This window comes from Sciurus vulgaris (genome assembly GCF_902686455.1).
Source record: "Sciurus vulgaris genome assembly, chromosome: 2".
Taxonomy (NCBI): Eukaryota; Metazoa; Chordata; class Mammalia; order Rodentia; family Sciuridae; genus Sciurus; species Sciurus vulgaris.
Window position 1 is genome coordinate 14792504 of NC_136462.1, and position 23354 is coordinate 14815857.

The 23354-nt window shown below is 38.0% G+C and overlaps 1 protein-coding gene across 8 annotated transcripts in view; it reads left to right on the forward strand.

Annotated features, from left to right (window-relative positions):
- Positions 1-23354, forward strand: part of RPS6KA5 (ribosomal protein S6 kinase A5) — a 160741-nt gene that overhangs the window by 84954 nt on the left and 52433 nt on the right. For 5 of the 8 annotated variants that reach the window (XM_079129551.1, XM_079129555.1, XM_079129552.1 and 2 more), the window contains 2 exons: positions 17930-18045; positions 21268-21375. The exons of 1 other annotated variant lie outside the window; for it this stretch is intronic. In XM_079129551.1, the coding sequence (XP_078985677.1) occupies positions 17930-18045; positions 21268-21375 (224 nt within the window). Of the gene's footprint in view, positions 1-17929; positions 18046-18898; positions 19027-21267; positions 21376-23354 lie in introns of those variants that run through there. 2 more of the 8 variants (XM_079129556.1, XM_079129557.1) reach the window with 2 other exon arrangements.

Consider the following 23354-nt stretch of genomic DNA (forward strand, 5'->3'; position numbering starts at 1 on the left):
CCTTTCGGTTGCAGTTTTTAGCAATTACAACACCTTATTATTTCTTTGTATTTTATCAGTGCGAAACCTTAGATGAACTATATACCCTACGACTCCTTTGCAGCATAGCGCCAGTAATTGGGCTATTGCACATTTATTCATTTCTTGCAATGAATATTAGTACCTTATATTTGCTAGTGTCAGCCCCTGTGTGCGCAAGTGGGAAAATTGCCCTAGGACTTTAAAGCCTGTCTCATCAGTGCCAAACTTCAACTTGACTTTCTGTCAGAATACATTTAAATCAGCTTTTAGAATAAAATATAAAGTGTGTAATTAGGCATGAATGTGACAGTGAACTCACTGTAAAGCTTCATTTTGTGTGCACCTGCTGTTTTAGAACTTTGGAGATTTTTTAACTTACTGATTTATTTCGTTCTTTCCTATGTACACATCCTCTGTCCCTCATCTTCTACCAACCCTTTCCCTGTGCTTCGTGAGTGACCCTGTGTGCTCAGGCACCTGAATCGCTAACAAGCGTGCTTTATTGTCCTTTCGTCCTAAATAAAACCTCTGTCCTCAAACAGTGTTGCTTCCCAGCAGCCCCTTTCACGGAAGACCATCCTCCCATTCTGCTCCTTGCACTCAATGAAGTGATGGCGGCTAAACGTCATTTTCAGTAGTTAATTGTCAATGGAGTTCTGGTTTTCCTGGGCACCTTTCTCTCCCCTGCCCTCAGTTCTGTCATTTACTGACCCCTGGGACACATTCATGCCTTTCCAACGACTTGCTCATTAGGCTTGATTTCCTTTGCCAGCAGTTTCCTTCTGTCACCTCCCACAATTCTAGTAGCAGTCTTGATAACCAGTACAACTCCGTGACAGGCATCTTTGATCTCTACCACCTTGACCTTTTACTTCACATTAGCCATTCTGAAACAAGTATAGCTCCACACTGCGCCTTGGTCAAACCAGATGTGTTCCCTGGCCATGATCTTCCTTCTCCCCTTTCTCTCATTACCCAAGCAGCTCCTGAATCCTCCTCGAACCCTGCCTTACCTTCCTGTTCCTCTCCCTTCTGCCTTTGAGTTCCATGTGCACCCTTCCTCAACTGGACTCTGCCTTGCTGGTACCCTGAAATTGCTCACTCTCTGATCTCCCCCCTTGCCTGACGCTGCTGTCAACTTGGATCACATTTGATCTCTTATTTCCAATACCAGGTTGCTAAGCTTTCCTTCTATGTCAACAAAATGTGTCTCTTGGGTCTGGCATGAAATCCATGCTGACGGTCTTAACAGAACTTCCTGGAAGGTTGTCAGGTGTTTTATTCTTCTCTCATGAACCGCATGGGAACTTTCCAGCCTTTCTTGCTTCTTGGACCCACAGCCCCATCACTGTCTTCCTCTCTGGCAGAGGTGATTTTTTTTCTACCTCACTGAAAATATATCCAGTCCAGCTGCAGCAGACTCTTAGATTTTCTTTTCCTCTCCTTTATTTTGAACCTTAAATATCTTGGAATTTCCTATTAGACTGACAAATATTAAAGATATTGATAATAGCAAGAGTTTGAACTTTTTAAAAGACATACATTCACTGTTGGGTGGGATATAAATGACTTGAACCTTTTTAAGCAAAGTGCTTATCAAAAATTGACGGCAGAGGCCTGGGGTTGTGGCTCAGTGGTAGATCGCATGCCTGGCACATGTGAGGCTCTGGGTTTGATTACTGAGCACCACACATAAATAAATGAATTGAAAGATCCATTGACAACTTAAAAAATATTTTTAAAAATTGACAGCAGTTATCAAAATTTAATATGCAGGTATTTTGTAACTCGCCATTCCAGTTTTAGGAATGCGTCCTACCATTCTATACCTGCCCATGTAGTGTGTGTACACACACACACACACACACACACACACACACACACACACACACACACACCAGGGCATTTCTTGTGGCATTATTTTCTTATTTTTATTATTCAATCAAGGTTATCTATAGGCCAGAAAATCCTAGATTCCTGTGTCTAGAACCACAGAGCCATTTGAGATGAAGATGGCCAATATTTCTTACTGTAATTTTTAGATTTTTCAGTATTTGTAATCGGGCAGCACTCCTGGCGTTTTTCAGACCTATCTCATGCGCTCCTCATATGCAGCACTCACGGGATGGATTGTGGTCTCTGTGAAAGGTGCCCATGGCCTTACGGCTATTAGGTGGAGGAACCACGTGACTTCAGCACACAGTTCAGGCCACAGGTATTGATTTCCTGGGTGTGTCAGGAGAAGCAACTTTATTTTTAATAGCTGAAAATCATAAATAGTTGTAATGTCTATTTGTTTCACCTCTCTCAATCCTTTCCAGTCCATCCTTTAAAGATACTACTAATTAGTCTCCTTACTGCATAGTCATAATTGGAACACCACTCCTTTAAATCTCCAAGTGACTTCTGTTTACTTGACAAGACAGTCTCAACTGCACAGTCAGGCTCTTAGAACAGTCTGACCCAGTCTCGGCCTGTCTTTCCCAGCCACACTCCCACTATTGTGCTCTGATACCCAGGCTCCAGCCAAGCTGAACTACTTTTTTTCCCTTTTTTTTTTTCTTTTTTTTTTTTCAATTCTTTTAAATGCAGAGTCACACCAGTAGTGTAATCATACATGTATAGAGGGTGATAATGTCTGTCTCAATCTACCAGCCTCCCCCTCCCACTGCTCCACCCTCCCCTCACCCCCTTTATACAATGCAAAGTTCCTTTATTCTCCCCTACCCACCCCCCACTGTGGATCAACATCCCCTTATCAGAAAACATTACGTCTTTGGTTTTTTGGGAGTGACTTATTTCACTAGCACAATATTCTCTAGTTCCATGCATTTACCTGCAAATGCCATATTTAAATAAATCTACTTGCTCCTTTACTAACCTGCATTTTTATTTCCGTGTTTTTTACTTGAGTACTAGCTTGAGTTCACCTCTGGGTTTCAGTGTTTCCTAGCTGCAGAATCCTAGACACAGCACTTAATCTCTCGGGCCCTTTGCTGTCCCACTTGCCTGCGGTCGTCTGGCTTAAGTGGAATGATCTATGTAAAGTGTTTTGCTGTAAAGTGATAACGATCTATCAGTGGTGGCTGTATTAAAATAAAGCCTAGAAGAGTACAAGATGAAACTAGAACATCTCCTTGTGCTAGAAAGGAAAGAGCAATAAATGGGGTGAAGGGAAAGCTCTTCCTCGTGGGAGAAAGCCAACTGAGAGGCAGGGGAGCGATGGAGTTCAACAACCATGCTCCTGCCAGAAAGAGGGAGCAATCCTTGGTTGAGGAGCAGGATATTTTGTTACATAGTCTCAATTGATCATCCCCCAATTTGCCAGTTAAATACAAAGGAAAACATAATGACTTTATGGTGGAGAAGCCTGGCAAATGCCACTCTCATGACTCTGCACTACTGATGTGACCAGTAACTCCAGTGTTGGAGAGAAGAAATCCTGATTTGTTCTAAGAAGGGTAACATCATTCCATCAGTATTAGCCAAGAATCTACAACCTGCATCTAATCGTGAGGAAACCACACAAAACCCAAATCAAGGTTGGTCCACAAAATAACAGGCCTCTCTTCTTCAGAAGTGTCAAAATCAAGAAAGAAGGAAAGAAAGTTCCAGACAAATGATGTCATTCCAAATGCATTGTATGATCTTTAACTAGATCCTGGACTGAAAAAAAGTAGCTGCAAAGAGCATTATTAGGCAAATGATAAAACTTGAAAAGGAGTATAGATTAGGTAATAGTACTTTTATCCTAGTTGAATGCTCTGATATTGATAATGATATTGTGGGTGTGTCAGAGCACATCCTGGGGGATGCATGCTGAGGTAGTTAGGAATGTGGGTCAGGAAATGTTTGTGCCATATGTGAAAACAGAACGGGACAGAGAAAGATAATGCTAAGGCAAAAGAAGCAAAATGGAAACAATTGGTGAACTTCATAATGAGCATATGGGGATTTCTTGTACTGAACTTTGCATTTTTCTCAGAATTTGATATCAAGAGAAGGTTTTTTTTTTTTTTTTAAGTCCCTAAGTGAAGCATTGTGACCTAGGAGAAACTGTCTTAATAGGGCTTCCTTTAGGAGCCACTGTATGACGTGATGGACAGCTTTCACCAGACTTCCTAAACATAGCACTTTCATATCGCTACTTAGGCTTCCTACTAGAAGCCTTTGGACAAGATGACAGAGTAGTTTTTTCCAAAACAGTGTTGTCCAGGTTTGTGGTGTTTTGCTGCTCTTTGTCCAGAGCCATAAGGGTATATTCAGAAGGGTGTAGAGTACCGTATTGCCCTTTGTATGCACTATTTTTCACAACTGAATTTTGGATGATATTTGGTCTGTAGAACATTTGAGGTTCTAAATTTTGGCAAGAACCATGAATGTAGTTCTTTGTTGATAAATTCAGATTCATCTGCTTTAATGGGCAAGTGGATTAAAATAACTTAGTAAAAATTAAGGAGATTTCTGCAAGTTGTAGATATTTCTGCCGACAAGGCCAAGTCCTTTTCTCAAGAAAATAACTGGATTACACAGCAACACTATATAAATTGCTTAAGTTCTATGCCATGAAATCTGTCAATCATAATTTTAGTTTGGCACATTTCTAGAAAAGGTTTAAACTAACTGTTTACTCTAGCCATTAAAACAACAACTCAGTGTGAACCCAATCAAACATCTGCTCTCAAGATCTGTAATATTCTGATGAGTCTTCAAAACTTTAATTGGGAAAAATCCCTAAGATAGTGAAATTATATGACCAAATATGTATTTAAAATATCTTTTATGTTGGCTATAAGTCATTTAAAGAGTCAAAGGACATAATTATTGCTTTGAAGGCATTTTTTTCTGACATTGATTAGCAAGACCAATGCCTGATGAGGGTGTTTTAATAACCGCAGTGCAGTCGTGTCAGAAGGGGAGAAGAGCAACCGCAAGGGGCCTGGGAAGTCACGGCGGAGTCAGATGCTTCCAGTCACTGTCCTTATTCTTCCAGTTAGTGAACTGTGCAGCTGTGGAGCATTTATTTAACCTCTCCCAAGTGTTACTTTTCTCTAGCAATTGTCATATTTTCTCTGAGGATTATACTATTATTATTTCTTTTCTTTTCTTTCCTGGTTCAGGAATTGAACCAGGGACTTTATCATTGAGCTACATCCTCAGTCCTTTTTAAGTTTTTTTTTTTTTTTTTTTTTTTGAGACAGGGTCTTGCTAAGTTGCTCAGGCTGGCCTTAAACTTGTGGTCCTCCTGCTTCCACCTTCTGGGCATGCAACACCATACCCAGCTTATTATTTTAATAGTTTCTACTTAATAGCATTGTTTATGAGGATCAAATTTATTATGCCGAAATAGAACAGGCACAGAATAAACGCCTGGTATCTGTAGTTATATTATCATTTGTCTAGCCTCAGAAGCAGTGGTGGATGTATGTTAAGATTCAGATTTTAAGGAGGGTAACCCAAACCCTTGGTAATATTACTTGGTTCTTCTCTTTCAGCAGTCCTTTCCCCCCCTCTCTGACTCTCTGGGGTTATGAAGATGCTGCTTCTATAAGAAACATCAGTACCCAGGGGTGTATCGACAGTGCTACTCAGTCCATTTTTGTTGTCTTTCCACAGAGGCAAAAAGCTTAAGGAATATCAATAAAAACTGAGCAACCTCATGCTATTTCTGACAGTTTTTCTATAGCAAAAAGAATAAAAACACCATTGGTTTAAAATTTAAAAGAAATAATCAAGTTGCAACTTGTGGGAAAAAAAATGTCAAAAACTTGAGAAGGAATTTCTAGAAATGTAAATGGTCCATCATTCTCTCAGATGAGCTCTTCAGGGTTACATGCGTTGGCATGGGTCAAAAACCCACCAGGCAGGTTGTACCTTAAATAGTTCTAGCTGTAGGCAACTTTCACTCAGGTCATTTAGCCTGAGCTTTTTAATACATCTTTTATGTGAAGCAGTGTAATTTGTGTTCAGCTGGAAAGGTATGACAATGGCTTCCTTGAATTATAAAGTGGAGAAGACTCATCTTCTTGATGTCAGTGAGAATCTAGCAGCTTATGGTGTTACTGACCATTTTTTGAAGTCACTGGTGACTCTGGCCCAGAATTTGCCTGTATTTCTGCTTCTGTTGCTTCTTTTGAGAGAATAAAAACTTCAAAATTGAACTCAAATTTGATAATATCCAAGACAGTCTTTTCCTTGTTTTGCCTTGGTTATTTCATTGCCTGATGAGTTTCCAGGGTGAGCCCTGACCTTTCCCTACACTTGCTTCAGCTCCTGATGAACAGACAGGTGTAAAGTTACCAGAGATGCAGCTTTGGAATATCCTCTGTCATCAGAGCTTATTGGAAATGAAAAGCCCTTGCTGCAACTCACTCTTCTTCAGCTTCCAGCCTCCCCTGTCTAATTCTAATTACAGTTAAGCTCTAGGGTAGCCGTGCCTGGCAGGGGTGAAGACAGGGATAAGTAAACTCAGCACTCAGGGACGAGTGACCCTGGGTGTGAATACTGCGATGATCCCACGTCTGTGTGGCACTTAGGGAAGAGTGGTAGTGGACTGCTTGCTCCTAGACGTTCCCACGTGCTGTCCGTCAACAAGCTCTGGTTTCTTAGTCAATAAACTCATTAGAACTTTTCCATTTAGAGTTATACTGTATTTAAGGTGCTCTTTGTAGTTGGTTTGGCTTAAAAAATTCCTTGGAGAATCTTATTTAAGAATTTTTTTTTATGTTGATCTTCTATCCTGCTACTTAACAGAATTTGTTGATCAGCTCTAGAAATGTTCTGGTAGAGTTTTCTTGGGTCTTCTAGATACAAGGTAATATCATTAGCTAGCAGAGATAATTTGACTTCTTTTCCTAGTATATCCCTTTAATTTTTTTTGATTACTCTAGCTAGAGTTTTAAGAACTGTGTTGAATATGAGTGGTAAGAGTGAACATCCTTGTTTTTTTCCTTATTTTAGAGTACATGTTTTCAGCTTTTCTCCGTTCAGTCTGATGTTGACCTTGAGTTTGTTGTACAGAGAATATCACTTTCCTAATGAATGTGCTGAAAAAGAAATCAGGAAAACTGTCCCATTCATAATAACTGCCAAAAAAAAAAAACCTTGGGAATAAATCTAACCATGGAAGTAAAAGACCTCTACAATGAAAACTATAGAACATGGAAGAAAGAAATTGAAGTGGATAGAAGAAGGTAAGACCTTCCATGTTCTTAGATATGCAGAATTAATATTGTCAAAATAGCCATACTACCAAAAGCATTATACAGATTTAGTGCAACCCCCAGCAAAATACCAATGACATTCTTAACAGAACTTTAAAAAAATCCTAAAATTCATTTAGAAAAAATAAAAGACCCAGAAAAGCCAAAGCAATCCTGAACAAGAAGAGTGATGGTGGAGACATCATAATACCCGATCTCAAATTGTACTACAGAGCTATAATAACAAAGACAGCATGGTATCGACATCAAAACAGACACGAAGACCAGTGGAATGGAATAGAAGACACAGAGATATGGCCACATAAATAGTCATCTGATACACAACAAAGATGCCAAAAACATACATTAGAAGAAAAGATAGCCTTTTTAACAAATGGTGCTAGTAAAACTGGATATCCATATGTAGAAGATTGAAACTATATCCCTATCTCTAATCCTGCACAAAAGTTAGATCAAAGTGAATCAAATACCTAGGAATTAGACTAGGAACTTTGCAACTGCCAGAAGAAAATATAGACTCCACACTCCTAATTTATTGGAACAGGTGCCATCTTCCTTAACCAGTCCCTAAAGCTCAAGAAATAAAACAAAAAAATCAATCATTGGGTGGCATCAAATTAAAAAACTTCTGCACAGCAAAGGACACAATTAAGAATGTGAAGAGAGCCTACATTTATGGGAGAAGATCTTTGCCCTTACTCCTCTGACAAGAGGATTGATATCCAGAATATATAAAGAACTAGAAAAACGTAATAACAAATAAATAAATAACCAGCCAGTCTATGAAAAAATGTTCAACACCTCCAGTGATCAGGGAATTGCAAATCCAAACCTCATGGAGATTTTATCTCACTCCAGTTAGAATGGCAATCATTAAGAATAAAACAATAACAACAGTTCACAAAGATGTCAGGGAAGGATACACTCGTACATTGTTGACACTACAAATTAGTATACCCACTTTGGAAAGCAGTATGGAGTTTCTGCAAAAGACTAGGAATGGAGCCACCATATGACCCAGCTATCTCCCTCCTTGGTATTTATCCAAAAGAATTAGGATGAGTATACTGTGTAATACAGGCACATCAATGTTTATTGAAACGCGAGCTACAGTAGCCAAGTTATGGAGCCATCCCAGATGCCCATCAACATATATACACAGTAGAATTTTATTCAGCCATAAAGAAGAGTGAAATTATGTTATTTTATGGTAAGTGGATGAAACTAAAGAACGTCATGTTAAGTGAAATCAGCCAGACTCAGAAAGGCAAAGGTAGGATGTTTTCTCTCATATGTGAAAGCTATAACAAAATGAGGAAAAGGGGGGGCCAGGGAATTCCATGAAAATAGAAGGGAGATCAGGGGAGTAAATGAAGGGGATAGGTGGGGGGAGGAAGGAGAAATGGGAAAAGGGAAGAACAGTAGAATGAAATTGACCAAATTATGCACGTACACATATAAACATACCACAGTGAATTTCACCTTTATGTATATCTGTAAAGCACCAATTTAAAAAAAAACTATGAAGAGAAGGAAGATGTAGAGGAAGGGGTACGGGGGGGAGGAGGGGAAGGAAAAAGGAAGTACTAGGAACTGAAGTGGATTATATCCCATGCGTGTATAATTATGTCAAAATGAACCCCAATATTATAATGTACTAATAAAAACATTAAATGTTTTTAATCTAATGTTATTTTTTACATGGTTCTAGGTGTTGAACCTAGGACCTCGCTCATGCTAAGCACATGCTCTACCACTTAGCTGTCTCCCAGTCCATCCTTGGAGATTTTATAAAAGTTGTGAACTCTCTTAGAAGAATGCACATGTGCATCCATGTACTCAAAACAGTGCCACATAATTTCAAGGAATTTACATGAAGCTCTTTCAGGCTGGTTCATGGAACCTCCTCTTCATACTATAAAATTGGCCACAGAAGTCTTCCTTCCTTCCTGAGAGGGTCCCTATAGAGCTGTCTCACCACTCTTAGCATGTGTGACTCTGAGTTGTGGTCATGACGACAGTGACAGCTGCCCTGCTCTTGTCAGCACTGTGCATTCCTCACATCTGTGAACCCCACCCTGCCTTCCAGTGCTTTCCCCTCCCAGGTGAACCGGCTTCACCCCAGTCGCTCAGGCAGGGCTGCCCTTACCTCCACCACAGCTGTCGCTTCCTCCTAGCCACCATCCTCTCTCCCCTTACTGATTGCAGTGACCTTCCTGCTTCCACCCTTACGGTTCTCAACTCAGCAGCCACAGCCATTGATCCCATTAGGAGTCATGTAAAAAAAAAAAGGAGTCGAGTCACATCAATCTCCTCTCTCTCCAGAACCTTCCAAAGACTCCCATTTCATTCAGAGTAGGTGATGAAATCCTGACAGTGGCCAGGGCCCCTGTATTCACATTGATTACAGCATGTCATGCAATAATGGCATATAGAATAGACCAAATAATGGTCTGCCAGGCCCTTTCCAGCCTGTCCCTCTGCCCTAATTCAGTTATCTCTGTGACCTCGACTCCTCCTCTCCTTTGTTCTGTTATAACCATACTGGCCTCCTCTCTGATCTTTGAATATACCAGTTCTGCTCCTTCCTCAGGGTCTCTGCATTAGTTGGTAACTTCTGCCTGGAACCTTCTTCCCCAAAATATCTGCTTAGCTCATATATATGCCTAAAGTATTTGTTCAGAAGTCACCTTGGTAAGGCCTGTACTGACCACTCTCATTTAGAATCCTTCCTCATCTCTACCTTGGTATTCCCTACCACCTTCTATCTGGGTTATTTTTTCATCGTAATCATGACCTTCCAATGATGTCTGGTTTATTTATGATTCTGTCTTTTCACTAGCTTCACTCAGATTTTACCTGTTTGTTCAATGCTGTACATGCAGTGCCTCAATGAGTGACTTACTTAATAAAGGCTCAGAGAGCTATTGATGAAATGAACAGACTCTCGGAAGGTTCTTTTAAGTATGGATTTAGATTCAGAGAGATTAAGTAACTTGCTCAGTCATCCACTGATGAAGGGTATAGCTAGGACTACCCTTTAGGACTTCCTGCTATCAAAGACCTGTGTTCTTAATGACCGCATTACCGTCCTTTCTAAAGATGAAAATATTTCTCTCCAAGAATATGCAAAATAAGAAGTAAAAATATAGTCCTGAAATGGCAGTCCTACCTGGATGAAGAGTCAGAAGTTGGAGTAAGGGGGATGGAGTAGTTGCAGGTTGTAGAGGAGGGGGAACCTACAACATTTTATTTCTTGAGCTTTGGGGTCTGGTGAAGGAAGATAGTACCTGTTCCAATGAACTAGGAGTGTTGAGTCGGTATTTTCTCCTAGCAGTTGCATGAACGTGTGGGAGGACAATCTCAGGAGCCACACAAAGCAACAGCTGGAAGGCTCAGCAGCTCCTCACCTCAAGGGAGATGGAGTTTGGAGTTAAAATTCCTCCCAGGGTACATGGATGTAAATACCATAAGGTTTCCATCAAAATTACAGCAGTGCCATGCCTTAGCAGTAAGAAGCACATACCCAGAATAAAAATGAGTGATGGTAGAACAGTTCAGCCACTTGAATAAAATAGAAAACCATGCATTCACTCAGATATAAATAAATAAACCGAATGTTTGACGAGGCTTGGAACCATTATGTAATTTCAAACTGCCTCTCCCAGATTACTTTTTAATCACAAGGTGAAATATGTACTCTGGATGGCAGAGGAACCAAGAAGACAACACCTTACTCAATTGGTCCCAGTCAAGCCATTGATAATAGAATGTGCCACAACAAGGACACAGTGTCACTTTCATGATTTTCCTCCCAGAGTTACACACCTGAATATGGTGGTGGCCATCAGGAGACAAACTCACATTGTGAGGAGTCTTCAGAAGTGTTAAGATTATGGAAGTCAAGGAAAGATGAAGGAATTGTTACCATTTAAACAAAATATGTCAACTAAATAGTTGTTAATGCTTGGTTCTGAATTGGATCCATTTTCTATGAAGATATTTGGGGAACAACTTGAGAGACTTGAGTTTAGATCTGAGGATTAGATGATAATGCTATGTTTTTAAAAATATTTTTTAGTTGTAAACGGATACAGTAACTTTATTTTATTATTAAATTTTTATGTGGCGCTGAGGATCGAATCCAGCGCCTCACATATGCTAGGCAAGCACTCCATCAGTGAGCCACAACCCCAGCCCCAGATGATAATGATATATTCATGTTAATTTTCTTACTTTGTAATGATTGTGTTGTGGTTTGAAATAGAACTTCAACAAGTATATGTGAATAATGGGCTGCCAAGTTAGGGACTTAAATGGTTCATGAAAAATGTTCTAAAAAATAAATAAATAAATAAAATTTAAAAAGAAAAAAGTTCTATGTTCTTTACTTACAGCTTTTCTGTAAACTTACAATTGTTTCAAAATAAAAACCAAAAAGGTACAATTATATTTTGATCTAACATCAGATAACTAGAATGTAAACTTTTCAAATATTCTTTTTTTTTCAAATATTCTTTATAGTATATATTTTGAAAAACAGAATACTTAGGAATAAATTTACTTTATTTTAGAATACATTGCTGAGAGAAGTTAAAGAAAACCTGCTTATTGGAGAAAGTTACTATATTCGTGGTTGATAAATTCAATATTGTTAAAATGTTAGTGCTGTGGTGTGGATTTAAATATCCCCGAAAGCCCGTGGGTTAAAGGGTTAGTTCTCAGCCTAATGCTAGTGGAAGGTGGTGAAAACATGAAGTGGTGAGACCTAGTGGGAGGTTTAAGATCATTGGGTGTGTGCTTAAAGTGCGGTATTGGGACACCTTACCTCACTATTACCATTCCCTCTTCTGCCTCTGTTTTCACTTTATGGCCACCACTGGGTGAATAATGTTCTCCATTGCATGTTCCCTGCCATGATGTGCTGCCCCACCATAGGCCCAAAGGTGACAGGGTTCAATGACCATGAACCAAAACCTCTAAAACCATGGACCAAAATAAACCTTTCCTCCTTGTAAGTCATTTATTTCAAGTATTTGTTACAGTAACAGAAAGCTGCTTAAAGGGGTCAGTTCCCCCACTAAGGAACTATAAATGTAAAATTGCCCAAATCAAAACCCAAGTCCTTTTCTTTCTACAGAAATTGAAGAGCTGACTCTATAATAAAACAATAAAGAGGGAATTAAACAATCTGATTAAACAATCTGATTTCAAAACCTACTACAACGTTGCAGTAATTGAGACAGTAGTATAGTATGATATGACACGGATCAATAGAGTATAACCGAAATTCTGGATAGACTCATATTTATGTGGTCAGTCAGTTTTTCACATATGTGCCAAAGCAGTTTCAAAGGTGAAACAAATTTCTTCTTCAGATTGCCCTGGAACAACCAAATATGTATGTAAAATAACTGGGTAGTGTGGAAAAAAAGCAAATTCCAGCCCTACTTCACTCTGAACACAAAAAAAATTAAAATGTTTAAGTTGCAAAGTCAGAGATAATATTTGCCATATACATACCCAAAAAGGATTTGTATCTAAAATATATAAGAATGCCTTCAAATTAATAACAAAAAAGGAAAATCAGGACTGGATTTGTGACTCAGTGGTAGAGCGCTTGCCTAGCATACGTGAGGCACTGGGTTCAATTCTTAGCACTGCATATAAATAAATGAATAAAATAAAGGTTAATCAACTACTGAAATATATTTTAAAAAATTGTTTTAAGAAAGGAAAACTAGAGGGCTGGGGATATAGCTCAGTGGGTAGAGTGCTTGCCTTGCAAGCAAAGGCCCCGGGTTCAATCCCCAGCACCGCAAAAAGAAAAAAAAAAAGGAAAACTAGAGCAAAAGATGTCCATGAACAAAAGATGTCCATGTCCCTATATAAAAGGGTGTAGGTTGGTTACTGGAATAAGGTCCCACCAGCTCACCATTTAAAAGCCAATATGTGGGAGATGAGTTGAAGGAATCAGGTTTATTCAAGGGCCAGCATCTTGGAAGATGGAGGAGCTGTCAACCTCCAAGCTTCACCTTGGGGAACTCGGGTGCAAAACTACTTTGACCTCAACCTCTTGGGGTAGTTCCTGCAATTTACAAATAAGTAAATTTTTGCTTACTATTTTCAGTATGCTATTGGTTGAACCAGTGGATGTGGAATCCACAGATAGAGCAGGCCAGCTGTGTATAGTTGAACTGTGTCTAACATTAAGAGACTTTCTGCAAGTTAAACTTCACTGCAGTTAATATGGTGGGTGTTAGTCGATGCACTGAACACCATGCTATAGCGGGGCATTACCAAGTTCACCAGATGTTCTTGCTTCCGTAAATCTAAAGATAGACAATTTAGCAATTACCTAATCTTAGAATTTAGAATGCAGGGCGAAAGAGAGAGGGGCACACTCTTTCAAAAGGAATAGGGAAGGGCAACAATTTGCAAAAGAGCAAAGGAAGGAGGCAAAGGTAATTTTGCCAAGAATCACATTCAAAAGAGCAGCCCTATTACTCTATTAGCATATGAACTATGCACACATCCCTTTATAATTTAAGTGATCTCTAGGTTGCTTATAATACCTAATACATTATAATTGCTACATTATACTGTTTTGTTTAGGGAGTGGTAACAAGAAAAATAAAGTCTGCTCATGGTCAATATAGACAGTTTTTTTCTGGATATTTTCTGTTTGCAATTGGTTAAATCCATGGATATGGAACCCTAGAAAAGAAGGCCAATGGATGTAGTTGTACATTGTGTCTAACATTAATAGAACAAAGAGGAGGAAGAGAATAGAGCTACATAGAATTAATTTCCAATATATCACTGGAATTAAGTTAGTATAAATTTTATACTGTTTCTAAGTTAATGTTATATAGAAAGTTATAGTACAGCCACTAAGAAAATAACTGAAGAAAATGCAGTAAAAATTTACTACATGAATTAAAATGTTAGGTAAGAGAATGATCAACAAGGAAAGAGAAGAGTTGATTAATACTAAAATCTACTTAGATGTAACAGACATCTATAGAATAACTTGGTAAATAACAACAGCAGAATACTTATTTTTCTCTAGGATAGGGATATTCTCTAGGGTAGAACATACACCAGACCATTTTTTAAAAGTCAATAAATGCAAGAAGATTAAAATTATAAAGAGTTACATTCTTCCACCATAAAATAATAGGATTAGAAAGGAAATTTGGAATATCCACAGTTATGTGCAATTTAAACAACATATCACTAAATAAGCAATGTACCAAAGAAGGAATTAATCAGAAAATATTTTGATGAGATAAAATGAAGACACTGCCTACTCAAAAAAGGAAAAAAGGTTTAAGTTGGTAAAATCTTGAAAGAGGGGACATCCCTGTAAACCTTATAAAATTAACGAGGATTGTAAGAGAATACTATGAACAACTGTATAACAACATACAGATAATTTGTTTTTATCATAGTGTTTCATGTTAGATAAATTATGTTATATAAAGAAATTCCTAGAAGAACATGAACTACTTGAACTCAAGAAGAAATATAACTGTGGACCTATGACAAGTAAAGATATTGAACTGTTGTTATTATCATTACTATTATGACTACTATGCTACTGTTACTACCACTGCTACTACTTATAATAAAACTACATACAAAGAAAAGCCAGGACCCAAACATCTTCACTGGTGAATGTTACCAAACATTAAAAGAATAATTAAAGGAAGAATATTCCCTTTTATCACTTCATTCAACATCATAGACAAAAAAGATCACAGAAGGAAAGGAAGAAAATTTATATTGTGCATATAAGATCAACATGCAAAAATTGAGTTTCTATACACTTGCATTGAACAATCTGAAAATGAAATTAAGAAAACACTTCCATTTACTTTAAAATCAAAAAGAACAAAACACTTGTGAATAAATTTAACAAAACTATAAAACAACACATTGTTGGAAGATTGAAAGAATAAATAAATGGAAAGTCATCCCATCTTTATGTACTGAAAGACACTATTGTTAGGATGGCAATACTTCATATATCGATTTATAGATTTAACACAATCTTTCTCAAAAACATCTATATGTTTATAGATGTTTTGAAAAGGGAGAACGAAGTTGGAAGACTTCATTCCTATTTCAGAGTTCACTGTAAAACTGCAGTAATAGAGCATGGCGCTGGTGTAAGAATAGACATATAGATCAGTATAGATCTGTGAAATGAGTTCAGAAATCCTCACTTATACAGTTAAATGATTTTTCATCAAGAGTGACAAAAGAAGAAAGAAAGGTCTTTTCAACTAATGGTGCTGAAACAACTGCATAGCTTCATGCAATTGGAAAATTGGACCCATACTTTCCAGCATAAACAAAAGTTAACTCAAAATGTATCAAAGATTAAAGAGAAGAATTAGAACTATAAAAGTCTTAGAAGAAAACATGGGGGCAAATTTTTATGACATTGGTTTTGAAAATGATTTCTTACACATAGCATCAAGAGCACAACTAAAGAAGACAGATGAATTAGAATTTCTGGGGTGTAGTGGGTAATAAAAATGTTCTGTAGTTGACTATGGTAGTAGTTGCACAGCTCTGAATAAATTAAACACCATTGAGTTTTACACTGAAAGTGGGTGAATTTCATGGTGTATGAACTATATCTCAAAGAAAAGAGAAACCAAAATAGGCACAAGGACACTCACTCACACACACACACAGAGAGAAAAACCACTTGAGCAGATATTTTACAACAGAAGATATGGAAGTATTCAATAAGACATATAAAGATGCTAGGTAACATTATTTAGGAAACTGGCAAATTAAAACTATAATGAGATATACCACAGAATTATGAAGACAGAGTATCAAGTGCTTTTCTCACATTTCTGCCATTACTTATAGCACTTACTCTTGACGACCCTCCATGTCCATAATAGCTTCTGCTGTTAAGTCTCTTTGGCAGCCTTGGCATCCACTTGGCCACTGTTACAGCCTGGACCCCCTGGGTAGAGTTTGCTGACACCTTGTAAAAGTATATAACACATACCTAGAAAACAACATTACTTAATTTATGAATTCAGGTTTTTATCTTGGGCTCCAAGGTTAATCTATTCTAAAAGTAAGAAGAAGGTTAATCTATTCTAAAAGTAAGTCACTTGATGTTGTTATAGGTCTGTCTCTTTCCATTTATAGTTACTTTTTCTCAGTTTTCCCAGTAGATGGAATATAAAGCACTTTCTGTGTCCCAGCAGCCTAATTGCAGTGGTGGAAGTCTTCACTTATGAGGAAGTGATCAGCTCTGCTGGAGTGGCCCCGGAAGATGAAATGATTAACATTCCAACTGTGTAGGAGTTTGTTAGTGGGTAGATGGGTGCCTTGCCTGACTAGGAAAACCATTTATGCATTGACACCAGTATTAGGTTTAAGTAAATAAGTAAATGGAGACAAAATTCATTGTTAGTTCACAGGAATGCTATGTTCTTTTACACCTTTTTATTAATTAGCTTTGTGTTCAGATATAATTAAAACCCCTTGGCAAAATACAGACACCTTAGAAGGGAAATGCTTTTAGCTGACATGGGCTTTGAAAATGTATTACAAAACAATTAGCAGTTAGCATTCTGTGATTCTGTTGCATCTGCTTTCTGGAATGGATAAGATAAAAGTAAAAATTTGTGAGTTCATGAAGAATTTTCTTTGTCTTTTATCAAACTGTGGTAAACTTGATAAGTGAATATACTTGGGATACAAGCTTTTCAGATTTTTCAGGAGAAATGCTTTATACTGCATTTGTGACTTTTCTAGATGTTACTTGTTTCTCACACACAAATGTACGTTAATGTAGCAGCAGTTAGTGTCTGATGAAAATATAGCTTAAAATTTTTTGCAGGTTTATTATTCTGTATGACTTTGTATCTTTCTAACATTAATCTCTACTTGTTAACCTAATAAACATTCATTTACCAGTTTTTCAGTAAATGTCTTAATTAGAGCGAATTATCAGTGTAGTTTGTTTCCTAAATTAGTCCCCTTACTTATTTCTTACTGTAAGCACTTTGTTTTCTGTTTCATTATTCCCCTTGGGAAAAGTAGGGCAAGCTGAAAGGGAAATGGAATTTTCTGTTCTGCTGCTTTGGGTCAGCCACGTTGTATTACTTTTACCCTGGGGCTGGAAGAAATAATGGAAGGCTACCTGCTGCCTAATACACATTTTGAAAGTGTGCATAGACAATTCTGGAAAGTAGGGATTCTGTGCACAGGTCTTAAAAAGAGTGGCTGGCAACTGTCACAGCTGACAAGCTAGGATTTTGTTTGTGTTTTGTATTTTGCTTTGTTTGTCATAGGGCTGATGTTTGGCACTCCAGAGTAAGTTATATATCTGTTGTACAGGGATGGAATAGGTTTCTGATATGCTGTATTTGGGAAATGTATTGAAATATGTATGTTTTATGAAATAGTTTTAATAGTGATACTTTTTAAAGTTGATTTGACTTAATTACTATCTTATAAAAATTGTATTACTATATGAATTTAGAAATATTCTAAATGAAACTGTGTACTGTACACTAAGAGTCATACAAAAACCAGTCTGTTAAAATCAATGCCTTATGGTTAATCCAAAGTAATTAAAAGGAAATACTTCCTTTTATTTATGAATACAAGTCAAAGAAAGAAAAAATATATTTCATTTTTAGATTATATAAATGGTGGAGAACTTTTTACTCATCTTTCTCAAAGAGAGCGTTTCACAGAGCATGAGGTGCAGATCTATGTTGGAGAGATTGTACTTGCCCTGGAACATCTGCATAAGGTAAGACGCTTCATCTCCGGAGTTTCCCCTTGAACAGGTACTGATGCAGCTAGTGTGTTCACATGTCACTGTTGTGGAGGTTGAGAGTACACTTCTAGAATATTACCACTTTCTCATAGTTCCTTTCTAAAATCTCCTTTGCTATTGTAGTTGCTGTGATGCAGATCAGGAGGGAAGAACTGAACGATTTCTTTACTTAACATGTGAAAAAAATCTTAATGTTTTATTATAAGTATCACTAGAATAAAGCTTTTAATTCTTAAAATGACCTATGAAATGAAGCCACAAGTCATAATCTGTACTACCTCCATTGTGACTTCCTCCATCGCATTTCCGCCTGTGTCTCGTTGGTGTGTTTCCTGCGTGGGTCGGGGATCAGCTCTCTCCCGGTCTCACACCGCTGTCTTTTCCGTGGTTTTGTCCCTGAAGCCCACTCTCCTACTTCTGCCCTGCATTTCTACATGTAGCATGAACTGTTACTAAATCCTCTGAAACGAATCTGTGTCCATGACCATGTTTGAACTTAGACAAATCAACTCGAACCTTTTTTATGTTATTACAGATGCCATTCATCTTGATCCATGAAATTTTGACTTAATTTTGTTTTAATGATGAGGAAGCATTACTGTAAGAAGCAAATAGTCATTATGTAGCTGGGGCTTGTGTGTTTTTCCTCAGATCTAGAAAGTAATTTTTACTGAGGCTGTGGAGACCCCAGAAGACAGTGTGACTTGAGCCACTGAATTATGGCAGTGCTGGGGCATCATGAAGCCACTCTTCTTTGTCTTGTCCTATTCAGGTCCTGCCCTCGCATAGGACAGACAGAGACTGAAGTACTGCTTATAGAGCATGGAAGGAGGAGAGAACTGAAGCGAAAAGGCGAGGAAGGAGGAGGAAGTTTTTAAAGGGGTAGGCAGATTCAGGCAGCAAGATGGAGGCAATAGACAGGAGAGGCTGAGAGAAGATTCTGGAAGACCTAAGGTAAGAAGGCAGGGTCCAGGAAAGGAAGAGAACCAAGAAGGACAGGCAGAAGAAGGTGGTCTAGAACAGTAATCATGAGATGAGTAGACAAGTGGAAGCCTGGGAGGGGGCAGCAGGAGCCGGAGAGTGGGGGCCAGCTAAGTCGCTGGACAGACATGGGTACTTCCTTCGATAGAATTTTCAGTATGGTGACGAGCTTTCTGCTTATTATTTGTGTGTGATTTAAAGTAGTTAACACATTTTTGTACAAGAAACAAATCAAACCCAGGAATAGGATTCAAAGATCTTTGATATTTATGATTAGATATCATATTTAATGATACAAAAATGATGGCAGATTTATCATAAATACCAGCATAAAAACAGAACACAAAGCCCCATTGAATAAGCTAGGAAATTCAGTTTTCAATTTATGTGGGACTTTAATTCTGTTCATCTTCTGTTTATTAAGGGAAAATCCACAAACATTCATTTTACTGTTTAACAGTAGCAAGAAACATGGAAATAGAAACATAATGAATATTGGATCTAAATGTAATTCACATGGAATAAAATAATATAGTAAATCAGACCTCAGCTAATTTTATCTTTATTTTACTACCTTAAAAGACTCATATAACACAAAACCAACAATATTAATTAATTTTTATGTAGATACTAATAATGGGTTTCACAGAAAGAGACAAAAGTGGGAGTTTACTTGAAAGTGATAAAATAAAAAGAATAATAAATCATTTGTTCCTAAAACTCTTTTCCAAAAAAGTTGTTTAAAAAAAAACCTACTTGTCAGATGCAAATAATGCCTATGTGAAATATCTGCTCAATATAGACTCCAGGTGTTTTCCTTCCTGTCCTTCATGTAAAACAGTGAAGAACTGGAGGAAAATTGCCTAGTATTTTTCTTTATGTAATTTTGATTTCAATTTTGAGAGCTATTAAGGAAGAGTCTGCTTTTTTTCATATACTTTGTTGAGGAAAGCAGTATTTCTAAGTTTAAAAACATTTCATCGAGGCTGACATAACTGAAAACATGAAATAGAGCATTCATGCACATCAGACACCTCTTGTGTACCTTAGGTAGATATATTTATGTGTAATACTTGAAACTATAAAATTCACATGCAAAACAGAACAGAGAGATGTGCCACATAACAACATTTCAACAACAGACAATACGTAAAGTGGTTCCATAAGATCCTAGTGGAGCTGAAAAGTCCCTATCGCTTGGTGTCGTCATAGCTGTCATAATGCACCTCATTACTCAAGTGTCTTCAGTGATGCAGGTGGAAACAAAGCCATGGCATGCCAGTTGTATGAAAGTATAACATACAATTAACTAGAGGACTGAACTCCTTGGTAACAATAATGAATGACCACTGAGAATGTACTCCTACTTGTTTAAAAAAGGCTTTTCTGTGAAACAGCATGCCGTGTTATAGTGGCTTCAGCTTCCTACATCTCTTGTTTACCATACAATCATTTTCTCTTGAGCTTATTTTGATTTTGCGTTTTGTTTTGTGCATCATGGCCTAGGAGCAGCAGGCTGTGTCATAAAGTCTAGGTGTAGAGTAGGCCCCACCACCTGGGCTTGTGTGAGTATGCTGCAAGGTTCACACACTCCCAGGCCCTCCTAATGAAACTCCCTGTCAGTAAGCAGTGCATGACTATATAAGTGTTACTTAATTGTTTTGTTTGCACATTTAGAACTAAAGATAAACTAAAATTAACCTATGGTCTTTAACCTCTATGTTTAAGAGTCTGTTATTCTCTCTGTTTGACATGTGACATTGTGCTGGATACTGGGAATTGTACCAAAAAGTGAAAAACTGAGTTAGACTAGAAAATATTATTCACGTATAGGTAAGTACAATATAAGCATAGGTGGTATAGGATGAAAAAGGAAGGAAAGGACCAGTGAGGGGTCTGGTTAGTGGGGAAGCCTTCTGAAGCCATTAGGAAGTAATGGACAAGGAGCAGCTAAGAAGGCACCTGAGGATCATCTGCAGTCAGTAGGGAGGACCTGAAGAAACTGGTCCAAAGGAGGAGAACCTCACTGCAGAGAGAATGAAGATTGGCTGCACAGGTCCAGGGAACTCAGCAGATAGCCCTGACCAAGAGTCAGGAGGAGCCCCAGGATCCTGAAAAGGGAAATGCCTTTTTTTTTTTTTTTTTAATTTGATAAAAAGACTGTCCTAATTTTTTGGAAATTATTTTAAAATGCATGTTTGTTTGTTTTTACAGTTGGGGATTATATACCGTGACATTAAACTTGAGAATATTCTACTTGATTCTAATGGCCATGTGGTGCTGACTGATTTTGGTCTGAGTAAGGAGTTTGTGGCTGATGAAGTGAGTATTATATTTTAATTTGAAGTTAGTAATAGCAAACTGTAAACAAGGATTATTAGCTGTAGAATAAACATTTAATAGGACCCTATCCTATGGACTATGGACTTCCATGCAGCTTTGCTCAAAGGAATGACTATAAAGATTTTCAGTTTAAAATTACTGTGGAACCATACTACTGTTAGATTGCTGTAAACCTGTGATGAATGCATCAGAATTCTCCAGTTTGAGGAAAAACAATGTGTACCTTTCCCCATGAAATATGTAAAGTAAAACTAATATATTAACCATTTTGACCCTTTAGAAGTATTATGGCTTAGATGGTGGCCAATAAAGAATCACAAAACAAAGCATATACAACGTACCAAGCAGGACATGCTGTGATGTCCCTTTGAATTCAATTGACAACAATGAGAAGGATGTACTGGACTTCATTCTTTGATAATTTTGCTGGTTTTTGCTCAGGATGAACTAATGTAGCTAATGTATACGTATTCATTCGTATTAAATATTATTTGATAGCAGTTGTAATAAAAATGTTATTTTTACAATACTAATTATTCATGATAACTAAGTGAATTTGAATGCTGATTGTGCTTCTATTCAGGAAATTATTTGCACAGAGTACAAAATCATAATAAATATTTTGTAATGAAGGACTTTGTTTTATATAATACATCATTCTTGACTCCTGAATTAGGAACAGGCTGAGCATCCCTAATCTGAAAATCCAAAACTTTTTGGGGACCTACATGATTCCACAAGTGAAAACTTCTTGCCCTCTGGTGACAGGTCACGGGTCACAGTCAGAACCCAGGCACACAGTGTAGTTCTTCAGTGTCCCTAAGGAACAGGAGACCGTCTCAGCCTCTTCAGGGGTGATATATCTTTTCACATATGCCCACCACCCACGGAGGATAATGTGGCACGTGTGTAGGCCCCGCGCACTAAGGGCAGGTGCCCCTCGTGCCCCACATGCCATCCATACTACATTCATTATTCACTGTGTTTTTTTTTATTCTCTGCTCTGTGATATAAAGATATTATTGAAAATGTCAAAAAGGGCTGTAGACATGTGTATGGGTAACGGTGATAAGAAAAAGAGGAAACATTTGTTATCTCTAGCACAGAAGTCAAGCTGCCTGAGAAACTAGATAGCAATGTGAGAGCAAAAGGTCTTACCAAAGAACACAGGATTGCAGTGGCCACTGCATGACCACCTGAAGAAATGGAGGGATGAACTGTTTGAGTTCTGTTCTAAGTGACAAAAAGAAGTTGACAAAAATAGAAAAGCACCGCACAGAGGCAAAAATGATCTCAATTGTGTGTTAACTGAGTGGATCCATTAGCATTGCAGTGAACGTGTGCCCTTTAATGGGAGGCTGGTGGTGAGTCAGAGATCCATCCCAGTGGACTGAAAACTGAAGTTGTCTGTGAACTTCCAACAGGCTGGTTGCAGAAATTTGAAAAGAGACACAGCATTAAATTTTTAAAGATTTGTGGTGATAAAGCATCTTTTCTCATCACAAAGCATCAGAGAAATTCATGGACAAGCTTGCCAAGGTCAGCACCGGGAAAAATCTGATACTACAACAAGTCTATAAGCCTGAGGAAACGTCACTGTTCGGGCGTCACTGCCCAGAAAGTCACTGGCTACAGCTGATGAGACAGCCCCAAAGGAATTAAGGATACCCAGGAGAGAATAACTGTGCCAGGACCTTCTACTGAAGCAGGGACACATCGTGTAAACGTGGTGTGATGGACTGAGGTTTGAAGGAGGGAAGGTCTTGCTGGTCTGCTATGCCAGCAAAAAGCCACAGACCATTAGGGGCCTCTTTTTGTATTGATTTCATGTTTTGTGCCGCAGTTCCTGCTCATTGCAGGGAAGCTGGACTGAATGAAGACTGCAAAATCTTCTGTGTTCATCCTGCTGCCGAACTACTTATCACAAATAATGTTTATGTCAAGTCCTTTCCTTAAAT